At 44.2% G+C, this 12,557-nt stretch overlaps 1 protein-coding gene across 1 annotated transcript in view; it reads left to right on the top strand.

The window, feature by feature from the left end:
• PSEN1 (presenilin 1) overlaps nucleotides 1-12,557 on the top strand; it is a 126,189-nt gene that overhangs the window by 86,661 nt on the left and 26,971 nt on the right. Inside the window, exons 6-8 of the mRNA XM_075330797.1 lie at nucleotides 9,464-9,531; nucleotides 10,198-10,418; nucleotides 12,120-12,218. Of these exons, the coding sequence (XP_075186912.1) occupies nucleotides 9,464-9,531; nucleotides 10,198-10,418; nucleotides 12,120-12,218 (388 nt within the window). The remainder of the gene's footprint in view (nucleotides 1-9,463; nucleotides 9,532-10,197; nucleotides 10,419-12,119; nucleotides 12,219-12,557) is intronic.

Raw genomic sequence — 12,557 nt, forward strand, 5'->3', positions numbered from 1 at the left:
GGAGCAGGACAGACTTTTCTTCTTTCTTTCTTCTTCTTTCTTCTTCTTTCTTCTTCTTTCTTCTTCTTCTTTCTTCTTCTTTCTTCTTCTTTCTTCTTTCTTCCTTTTTTTTTTTTTTTTTTTTTTATTCTCCTCAGTTGCAATCCCGTCCACCTTCCCTCACTGTGATATTCCATTATGTATAATGGTGGACAAACTTTTTGGAAAAACGACCTATTACTTAAGGCGGGCTTTGCACGCTGCGACATCGGTAACATGTGTTACCGATGCTGCAGCGATAGTCCCGCCCCCGTCGCACGTGCGATATCTAGTGAAAGCTGCCGTAGCGATTATTATCGCTACGGCAGCTTCACACGCACATACCTGCCGTGCGACGTCCCTCTGGCCGGCGACCCGCCTCCTTCCTTAGGGGAGCGGGCCGTGCGGCGTCACAGCGACGTCACACGGCAGGCGGCCAATAGGAGCGGAGGGGCGGAGATGAGCAGGATGTAAACATCCCGCCCACCTCCGTGCTTCTCATTGCAGCCGGGCGGCAGGAAAGGTGATGATCCTCGCTCCTGCGGCTTCACACACAGCGATGTGCGCTGCCGCTGGAGCGAGGAACTACATCGTACCTGTCGCACCATCGGCATTATGGAAATGTCGGAGGCTGCAGCGATGATACGATAACGACGCTTTTGCGCTCGTTCATCGTATCAAAAAGGTTTTACACGTTGCGATATCGACTGCGACGCCGGATGTGCGTCACTTTCGATTTGACCCCATCGACATCGCACGTGCAATGTCGCAACGTGCAAAGCCGCCCTAAGACTATGTGCACACCGTTTTTTAAGCAGAATATTCACCTAAAAAAATTGGACAGTTTCGCTCCAAAAAACGCTTGGAAAAAAAACTCAATGTGCACAATTACCTAAAGGAATTTTCTGCTTTTGAATTTTTTTTTTCCTTTCTTATAAATTTGTTCTTGCCATGATTACAAATAACAATCAGCTGGTATTAACCCTCCTGGGTCCAGCACAGTCTTCAATGAAAGACAGCTCACTGATTATTAATAGTGTCACCGGTACAACCTGTACATAAATACCAGAATAGCGGTGGAGACTCCGTGCTGGACCGAAAGAGGAGACAAGATGGACAAATTCCTTAAAAAGTTGAATGGGGAAAACCCCTTTTAAATCAGGTTTTTACCTTTTACATTTTTTTCAGACTTTTTTTAATAATTTTTAATATCTTTTATATTAAAAATAAATCTTCCTATTTTCACAATGGCTGTCAGACCTAATATTAGATTCTTACTTGCTGTTCTTGTCAGCAGCCAAATGGACATTGGCATAGACTGGATCCGACTCATTGACTTGCATTGAGGTATTTTGTAAGTATTCTGTGCCAAGGTGATGTGACTAGTGAGGCGTGAGCTGTGACCATTGCCTACTTATGAATGGTGGATCCTGTGTTAACTACTGTTCATAGACGGTTTATTGTTTTATTCTAACCCTATCTATTGTAATGACTGCTGAAAAAACATTTACATAGGATGTGTGAGTCTGGTATTGGACTTAGTTCCTGGTGTGAGTCTAGTATTGGGCTTAGTTGTCAGTGTGAAAATTGCATTATTTTAGGGGGTTTTTTTTATTGGTTTTGTTATAAGCTGTACAAATACTAAATAATGTTTACGCCCAGCACATACAAATCCTAAATAATGTTTACGCCCAGCACGTACAAATCCTAAATAATGTTTACGCCCAGCCCTGCTAGTGCCGTTTCAATTACATCTCCGCAGTTCTTGAGTTTTCACACTTTGGAGTAGTGGCCAATTCTGCTCAAAATCGGCTCTACTTGCTCTTATCTGTATACTCGCATCAGATAAATGGAACATGGTCAACACCATCAGTAGTATATCTGACTCTTATTAATTTTATTTTTTTTAAGAATTTCCATGAACTCATGGCTATTCATTAATATCATCCACCCATGTAAACTTGGTACAGGTGGCCACTATGTCTAAAGGGCGCATGTATACTGAATATATATATAATGAATGAAAATATATACAGTGGAACCTTGCATTACGAGCATAATTGGTTCCGGGAGTGAGCTCCTAAACCAAGTTACTCTTATATCAAGCAAATTTTCCCATAGGAAATAATTGAAACACAGACAATTCGTTCCACAACACAAAAATATTTACTGTATTTATGTAAACGTATTACAGTAATACAAAATAATATACTGTATTCATATAAAATGACAGAACACTAATACAAAATACTGTACAGTAAAAAACATATAAAACAAATTAAACTGCACATTAGCTTACAATAGAATTGTTGGTGTGCGAGAGGTACAGTATAAGCAATGTGCTGCACTGGTTAGCAGAAAGTACAATATTGTATCCACAATTGCAAATTGATAGACATGCTATATAGTATATACTGTACAGTGGTATACTGTATACAGTATATATGTACAGAACGTTACCTCCAGAGCGGGTCAGAGCACGGTGAAAGGACAGAACCCGAAGTGTGCTCTGTGAGTATTTGCTCTTATTGCAAAGCATTGCTCTTAAACCAAGTCACAAATTTGTAGAAAGCTTTGCTTGTCTTGCAAAACGCTCTCAAACCAAGTTACTCTTAAACCAAGGTTCCAAAGTATGTGTATAAATAAATAAATAAAATATATATATATTGTGTGTAATATATATTCATATTTGTGTGTGTGTGTGTGTGTGTATATAATATATAATATATAATTGTGTGTAATTCATATTTGTGTGTGTATGGATGTTTAGGTATGTGTATATATACACACATACACACAAATATGAATATATATTACACACATATTATATGTGTGTAATATATATTCATATTTGTGTGTATGTTTGTGTGTGTGTATATAATATATATATATATATATATATATATATATATACACACACATAAATATATATACATATATATACACATAAATACGCACATACAAATATGAATGTATATTACACACGCACACACATTAACATACACATACATACACACACATACAAATACAATAATATAATACAATACACTAATCTATATATATATATATATATATATATATATATATATATATATATATATATATATATATATATATATATAAATTTCTTTGTCGCTCCATTGGGAGACCCAGACAATTGGGTGTATAGCTACTGCCTCCGGAGGCCACACAAAGCACTACACTTAAAAGTGTAAGGCCCCTCCCCTTCTGCCTATACACCCCCCGTGTAAGGTTGAGGTACCCATTGCGGGTACGGAGGCTGGAGCCCACATGCTGCATCCTTCCCCATCCCCCTTAGGGCTCTGGGTGAAGTGGGATTTTACCGGTCTCCAGGCACTGAGACCGTGCTCCATCCACAGCCCCTGGAAAATCTGCTGGATATGGAGCTGAGTATCGTCAGGGACAGGACCCTGCTACATCAAGGTACTCTGTGTCCCCATACAGACGCAGACACACTGCAGCATTGCTGAGTGTGTTAGTGCGCCGGGGACAACAGCGCCGCGCGCTTGTGCCACTACTCACTACAGCTCTGCTGAGTGAGTCTATGTATTGCGAACTGCCGCGCCGGCCGCTGCTGTTAGTTTAAAAAATGCTGCGGCGCGGCTGGGACTTGTGGTGCGCCGGGGACTTCCGCGCTGGCCGTGCATATATGACGGCCGCGCTTATTACTCGAGTCCCCGGCTTTTGCGGCCTAGTTTCGCTTCGTTCCCGCCCCCAGGCCTGCCAGTCAGGGGAAGGGCGGGACGCTGTACAGAATGTCAGCGCAGAGGGCTGGAGTCTATTTACATACTCCAGCCCTCACACTGGGCACAGTGGGACGCCAGTTTCCCGCACTTTGTCTGCGGCACGCCCACGGTCCGCCCCTCTTCAAAGAACGCCGGCAGCCATTCCTGTGTGCAGTCTGAGCTGGAGAGGGGAGACAGTTTCTGGGAGACCCAGACACGGGATTCTGGCAACCACACACCTGCGTTTGAGCGGGCGGTAAGCGGCACCTCTGGTGCTGACCCCACTTAGTGCCGAAGTGTACATTTGTATTTTTATGCTTGCATGCTATACATTGCACTGTACGGTCGCTGGTGATCCTTGGCTATATACCCTCCTATATTGCTCAGAGGAGACAACAGCATGTCATCCGCAAAAAGCAAGGGTGCCAAGGCACAGGCTTTCTATGCTGCTTGCACCGCATGTGAGGCTACTCTACCTGCAGGTTCCACTGACCCCCACTGTGTGCAGTGCTCGGCCCCTGTGGCAACTGCTCGGCCGGGGCCTCTGCTAGAGGTGACCCAGGGAGAACCACCTGTGAATACTGTCCAGGTGACGGGGACAGAGTTTGCAGTCTTTGCTGATAGATTGTCTGTGACTATGACTAAAATTCTAGAAACTTTGCAGTCTAGACCAGTAACTCAGACCAGGGGCACTGTTGACTCATTGCTCCCTGGTCCCCCTCAATTGGAACAGCTCCGGGCTCCGGGGGTGTCCCATGCATCCCAGGGTGAAGGCTCTGACACGGACGACAGTCCCAGACAGCCTAAGCGAGCTCGCTATGAGCGGCCCTCGACTTCATCACACTGGTCAGGGTCCCAGCAGGAGGACTCTCTGTGTGATGAGGCGGAGGTAGCTGATCAGGATTCTGATCCTGAGACCGCTCTCAATTTGGATACGCCTGATGGTGACGCCATAGTGAATGATCTTATAGCGTCCATCAATAGAATGTTGGATATTTCTCCCCCAGCTCCTCCGGTGGAGGAGTCGGCCTCACAGCAGGAGAAATTCCATTTCAGGTATCCCAAGCGTAAATTAAGTACTTTTCTGGACCATTCTGACTTTAAAGAGGCAGTCCAGAAACACCACGCTTACCCAGATAAGCGTTTCTCCAAACGGATTAAGGATACACGTTATCCCTTTCCCCCTGACGTGGTCAAAGGCTGGACCCAGTGTCCCAAGGTGGATCCCCCTATCTCCAGGCTTGCGGCTAGATCCATAGTTGCAGTGGAGGATGGGGCTGCACTTAAAGATGCCACTGACAGACAGATGGAGCTCTGGTTGAAATCCATCTATGAAGCTATCGGCGCGTCGTTTGCTCCAGCATTCGCAGCCGTATGGGCACTCCAGGCTATTTCAGCTGGTCTTACACAGATTGATACGGTCACACGTACATCTGTTCCGCAGGTGGCATCCTTAACCTCTCAAATGTCTGCATTTGCGTCTTACGCGATTAATGCTGTCCTGGACTCTACGAGCCGTAAGGCAGTGGCGTCAGCCAACTCCGTGGTTCTACGCAGAGCCTTATGGTTAAGGGAATGGAAGGCAGATTCTGCGTCCAAAAAGTGCTTAACCAGTCTGCCATTTTCTGGTGATCGACTGTTTGGTGAGCGTTTGGATGAAATCATTAAGCAGTCCAAGGGTAAGGATTCATCCTTACCTCAGCCCAGACAAACCAAACCCCAACAGAGGAGGGGACAGTCGGGGTTTCGGTCCTTTCGAGGCTCGGGCAGGTCCCAATTCTCCTCGTCCAAAAGGACTCAAAAGGATCAGAGGAGATCAGATTCTTGGCGGGCTCAGTCACGCCCAAAAAAGACAGCCGGAAGACCCGCTACCAAAGCGGCTTCCTCATGACTTTCGGCCTCCTCTCTCCGCATCCTCGGTCGGTGGCAGGCTCTCCCGCTTTGGCGACGTTTGGCTGCCACAGGTCCAAGACCGTTGGGTGAGAGACATTCTGTCCCACGGGTACAGGATAGAGTTCAGTTCTCGTCCTCCAACTCGATTCTTCAGAACGTCTCCGCCTCCCGACCGAGCCGATGCTCTTCTGCAAGCGGTGTGCACTCTAAAGGCAGAAGGAGTGGTGATCCCGGTTCCTCTTCAGGAGCAAGGTCACGGTTTTTACTCCAATTTGTTTGTGGTACCAAAAAAGGACGGATCTTTCCGTCCCGTTCTGGACCTAAAACTTCTCAACAAGTACGTGAAAACCAGACGATTCCGGATGGAATCCCTCCGCTCCGTCATCGCCGCAATGTCTCAAGGAGATTTCCTAGCATCAATAGACATCAAGGATGCTTATCTCCACGTGCCGATTGCTCCAGAGCATCAGCGTTTTCTACGCTTCGTGATAGGAGACGAACACCTTCAGTTCGTAGCTCTGCCTTTCGGTCTGGCGACAGCCCCACGGGCCTTCACCAAGGTCATGGCAGCAGTAGTAGCAGTCCTGCACTCTCAGGGACACTCGGTGATCCCTTACTTAGACGATCTGCTTGTCAAGGCTCCCTCTCAAGAGGCATGCCAACACAGCCTGAACGTTGCGCTGGAGACTCTCCAGAGTTTCGGGTGGATCATCAACTTTTCCAAGTCAAATCTGACCCCGACCCAATCGCTAACGTATCTTGGCATGGAGTTTCATACTCTCTCAGCGATAGTGAAGCTTCCGCTGGACAAACAGCGTTCACTACAGACAGGGGTGCGATCTCTCCTTCAAGACCAGTCACACCCCTTGAGACGCCTCATGCACTTCCTAGGGAAGATGGTAGCAGCAATGGAGGCAGTCCCTTTCGCGCAGTTTCATCTGCGTCCACTCCAATGGGACATTCTCCGCCAATGGGACGGGAAGTCGACGTCCCTCGACAGGGACGTCTCCCTTTCTCAGGCGGCCAAGGAATCTCTTCAGTGGTGGCTTCTTCCCACCTCTTTGTCAAAGGGAAAGTCCTTCCTACCCCCATCCTGGGCGGTGGTCACGACGGACGCGACTCTGTCAGGGTGGGGAGCGGTTTTTCTCCACCACAGGGCTCAGGGTACGTGGACTCAGCAAGAGTCCACCCTTCAGATCAATGTTCTGGAAATCAGAGCAGTGTATCTTGCCCTACAAGCCTTCCAGCAGTGGCTGGAAGGCAAGCAGATCCGAATTCAGTCGGACAACTCCACAGCGGTGGCATACATCAACCACCAAGGAGGAACACGCAGTCGGCAAGCCTTCCAGGAAGTCCGGCGGATTCTGACGTGGGTGGAAGACACGGCATCCACCATATCCGCAGTTCACATCCCAGGCGTGGACAACTGGGAAGCAGATTTTCTCAGTCGCCAGGGTATGGACGTAGGGGAATGGTCTCTTCACCCGGACGTGTTTCAGGAGATCTGTCGCCGCTGGGGGATGCCGGACGTCGACCTAATGGCGTCCCGGCACAACAACAAGGCCCCAGTTTTCATGGCACGGTCTCACGATCACCGAGCTCTGGCGGCGGACGCCTTAGTTCAAGATTGGTCGCAGTTCCGGCTACCTTATGTGTTCCCTCCTCTGGCACTATTGCCCAGAGTGCTGCGCAAGATCAGGTCCGACTGCCGCCGCGCCATCCTCGTCGCTCCAGACTGGCCGAGGAGGTCGTGGTACCCGGATCTGTGGCACCTCACGGTAGGCCAACCGTGGGCGCTACCAGACCGACCAGACTTGCTGTCTCAAGGGCCGTTTTTCCATCGGAATTCTGCGGCCCTGAACCTGACTGTGTGGCCATTGAGTCCTGGATCCTAGCGTATTCAGGGTTATCTCAAGAGGTCATTGCCACCATGAGACAGGCTAGAAAACCAACCTCCGCCAAGATCTACCACAGGACGTGGAAGATATTCTTATCTTGGTGTTCTGCTCAGGGATTTTCTCCCTGGCCATTTGCATTGCCTACTTTTCTTTCCTTCCTACAATCCGGTTTGGAAAAAGGTTTGTCGCTAGGCTCCCTTAAAGGACAGGTCTCAGCGCTATCTGTATTTTTTCAGAAGCGCCTAGCACGACTTCCTCAGGTACGCACGTTCCTGCAAGGGGTTTGTCATATCGTCCCTCCTTACAAGCGGCCTGGGATCTGAACAGGGTTCTAATTGCTCTCCAGAAGCCGCCTTTCGAGCCTATGAGGGATGTTTCCCTTTCTCGCCTTTCACAGAAAGTGACTTTTCTTGTAGCGGTCACCTCTCTTCGGAGAGTGTCCGAGCTAGCAGCGCTGTCATGCAAATCTCCCTTCCTGGTGATTCACCAGGACAAGGTGGTTCTGCGCCCTATTCCGGGGTTTCTCCCTAAGGTGGTATCCCCCTTTCATCTCAATCAGGATATCTCCTTACCTTCTTTGTGTCCTCATCCAGTTCATCAATGTGAAAAGGATTTGCATTTGTTGGATCTAGTGAGAGCACTCAGAATCTACATTTCCCGCAAGGCGCCCCTGCGCCGATCGGATGCACTCTTTGTCCTTGTCGCTGGTCAGCGTAAAGGGTCGCAAGCTTCCAAATCCACCTTGGCTCGGTGGATCAAGGAACCGATTCTTGAAGCCTACCGTTCCGCTGGGCTTCCGGTTCCCTCAGGGCTGAAGGCCCATTCCACCAGAGCCGTGGGTGCGTCCTGGGCATTACGGCACCAGGCTACGGCTCAGCAGGTGTGCCAGGCGGCTACCTGGTCGAGTCTGCACACTTTTACCAAGCATTATCAGGTGCATACCTACGCTTCGGCGGACGCCAGCCTAGGTAGACAAGTCCTTCAGGCGGCGGTTGCCCACCTGTAGGAAAGGGCTGTTTTACGGTCCTGTCACGAGGGTTATTTTACCCACCCAGGGACTGCTTTTGGACGTCCCAATTGTCTGGGTCTCCCAATGGAGCGACAAAGAAGAAGGGAATTTTGTTTACTTACCGTAAATTCCTTTTCTTCTAGCTCCAATTGGGAGACCCAGCGCCCGCCCTGTTTTCTTAGGGATTTTTGTTTTTTTCGGGTACACATGTTGTTCATGTTGATTGGTTTCAGTTCTCCGATGTTTCTTCGGATTGAATTTGTTTTTAAACCAGTTATTGGCTTTCCTCCTTCTTGCTTTTGCACTAAAACTGAGGAGCCCGTGATCCCACGGGGGGTGTATAGGGAGAAGGGGAGGGGCCTTACACTTTTAAGTGTAGTGCTTTGTGTGGCCTCCGGAGGCAGTAGCTATACACCCAATTGTCTGGGTCTCCCAATTGGAGCTAGAAGAAAAGGAATTTACGGTAAGTAAACAAAATTCCCTTCATCTATATATATATATATATATATATATATATATATATATATATATATAGATTAGTGTATAATATATTCGTATGTGTATGTGTGTATGTATGTATGTATATATTAATGTGTGTGTGTAATATATATTCATATTTGTATGTGTGTATTTGTGTATATATATGTGTGTGTGTGTGTGTGTGTGTGTGTGTGTGTGTGTGTGTGTGTGTGTGTGTGTGTGTGTGTGTATATATATATATATATGTGTATATATATAATATATATGTGTGTATATATATATGTGTGTGTGTATATATATATATATATATATATATATATATATATATATATATATATAATATTATATATTAATATATATTAATATATAGTTACAACATATATATATTTTATGGTTTTGTTTGTTTTTTTTCTCTGCAGGTCATTCATGGCTGGCTGATCATCTCCTCCCTGTTGCTACTGTTTTTCTTCTCTTTCATCTATTTGGGGTAAGGACACCTCAATTAATGTGAAATGGCGCGGTCCCATATGTACTAATCTCACAGTAAAATAGCAGTTCTGGCTTAATTCCTATAATTGTAGAATGTGATATAACATAATTACAACCATATGTAGTATTTACAGAGAATGGGGAAACAATTGAAGATGGTGGGTGAAAACGTTTTCTAATTTTTCATTATTAAAATTGTATTTAAGGCCAGTCACCTGTCCAATATGTAATTTTGTTCCTGAGATACAGCTCCCTCTTTCCTATATGTAAATCTAATCTTTATATCCAACTGGGTGTGGTCACAAAGGCCATGCCCACTTGGCTAATGCTAAGCAGACTAGATTCGCATATGGGGAAGAGGGGACCATATCTCAGGAACTGAGAGGCGCAGGAACAAATGCCAAACCACATAGGATTCAGGAGAACAGCGGCAATAAAAATTACATATTTGTGACAAGACTTTACATTTCTGGGGTCCAGAAAGCGAAGATTATGGCGTCTAATTGTAGATTTTTCATACTACATAAACTGTTGTTATGCTGATGTCACAGGCGGACACCACCCATATATCACGATCTCTGCTCCCCTGTATGATATGATATGATATATGTGCTGGGTGACATTTAAAAAGTTAAAAAAAATTTAAAAAAATTCTGATTACCAGGGAAGTGTTCAAGACGTACAATGTTGCCATGGATTACATCACGCTCGCCTTGATGATCTGGAATTTTGGAGTAGTGGGAATGATCTGCATCCACTGGAAGGGGCCGCTCCTCCTACAGCAGGCCTATCTCATTATGATCAGCGCTTTGATGGCTTTGGTGTTTATTAAGTACCTGCCTGAGTGGACGGCCTGGCTTATTCTCGCAGTTATATCTGTATATGGTGAGTATAATATATACTGCAGTATATGAGTCTTGTCAGCACATGTGTAACAAGCTCCACTCTGGGAAAGCAGAACATCAGACCCAGATAACTTATCATGGCTAAAACAAGCAAATAATGATTTAGTGGGTTTTCTCAGACACTAGTAGATTTTGTAGTGGATCGGTTGCTAGATTTCACAACACAAAATACATGCACAACAAACATGAATCTTGATTAAGAATGTAAAATTTACTTAGTAAACTTTTATACAAGATTATACAGCTATAACTATCACCACCCACCTAGCCTCAGTTACAGCTCCTCAGTGTCCCTCCTCCCTGCTGAGGTCTCGCACTGCTCCGTGCAAGCTGCAGCTGTCAATTTGGATGGGTGGCCAAAGACTGAATACATTGGATTCCTGAGCTCATTCATTCTCTTCCTGGACTTATATAATTTCTATTTAATCATGTTTGTATTAGGGAAAGTTGGTGACAGATCTGCCTTAGGAGGTGGTAATAATTATACATAATTTGCCCATTATCTTCAGAGTTTTAGGACATGTAAAAAAATAAATAGTTGTTTGGAGAAAGCTGGCTGCTATGCCGATCCATGAGGAGGAGGGGGACGCTTCATACTTAAAGGGGTATTGCCCTCTCCAAGATCCTATCCTATAGTAAGTGTAAAAATATGAGTAAATACCTCTAATAAGAAATGTAGTATAGTTCTTCTGACATAGCCATGTTCCTTACCTCATGTGCAGGGTATTGTAGCTTAGGTATTCATGGCTACATCCACTCATATAGTGACAGTTACTTCCTTGTGGTCATAACCATGGTTACCTAAGCTGCAATGTCCTGCACATGAGGTAAGAGACTAAGCTAATCAGGAGAACTATACTACATTTCTAATTGGAGGTTTGTGCTATATTTATATTTTTATTATTATTAATATTATTATTATTATTATTATTATTATTATTCCTATTACAAATTGAGATAGGATCTTGGAGTTGGTAAAACCCATTTTAAGTTTTCGAAACTAATTTCATGCTCATATGTTCAAACAAATATAAGCTGTAAATGAATACTATTCATTTAATTCAAGGTGCAATTATTATTGTTCTTATTTATTAGTATTATTATTATTATTATTATTTATTATTATTATTATTTTATTTTATTTATTCAGCCTTTATTTTTATATTTTTTATTTTTTGCAATATCACTGCATTTGGAATCCCCCCACCCCCACCCTTCTAGTATATTCCATGTTAAAATGGATGATGTATTTCAAAACTACAAGTCATCTGGCAAAAAGACAAACCTTCCTACCGCTTTTATCTCTGGAAAAATACCCCCCCGAGAAGTAAAAAAAAAAGTATTTCGGAAGAATTGGAGGACAAAACTGTATGTAAAAAAAAAATAAAACAACCAGGAAAAAATATCCACTCAGGCTGAGACGGGTTAATAAGATTGTGAGCTCTATTAGGAACAGGGACTAATGCAAGTGATCTCTGTACAGCACTACAGAATATGTTGGTGTGTTACAAGAATGGACAGCAAGCATTATTAATAATAATAATTATTATTATGTGTAACACACATTATTATATTTAATTTTATATTTTTTTTTAACAGTCATCAAAATTTGAATTGGTGTTTATAAAAGATCTCCTGTTAATATGTGACTTACAACATCTGATTTTTGTTCTCATTTTAGATCTCATAGCAGTTTTGTGCCCGAAGGGTCCCCTCCGCATGCTGGTGGAGACTGCTCAGGAGCGAAATGAAACCCTCTTCCCAGCTCTAATCTACTCTTGTATGTATGCTGTATTAAAGGGGATTACCAGGGGTATTTGCTACTGTCCTTAGAGAGAGAGAAAAAACAGCTTAAATCCTTATTTACCAGCCCCAGAGAAGTCATTTTGCGGTCATCTTCACATCAGAGAATAATTGCAGCTGAGTTATTCCTTATGGATGAGATTTTCCCTTTCTTTTGCTCGTAATTTTCTTTCTCCTCATAACCATGTGTGTGTTAGTTGAATGGGCGGTGTTAGTGATTTGGTTAAAATGTTATTCTCATGATGAGGATAATAAATGATATTAAAATTGTAAAGTGTTGATAAAAATATCAAACTTTGCAATTTACTTATTAATA

Source organism: Anomaloglossus baeobatrachus, chromosome 12, assembly GCF_048569485.1.
Source record: "Anomaloglossus baeobatrachus isolate aAnoBae1 chromosome 12, aAnoBae1.hap1, whole genome shotgun sequence".
Classification (NCBI taxonomy): domain Eukaryota; kingdom Metazoa; phylum Chordata; class Amphibia; order Anura; family Aromobatidae; genus Anomaloglossus; species Anomaloglossus baeobatrachus.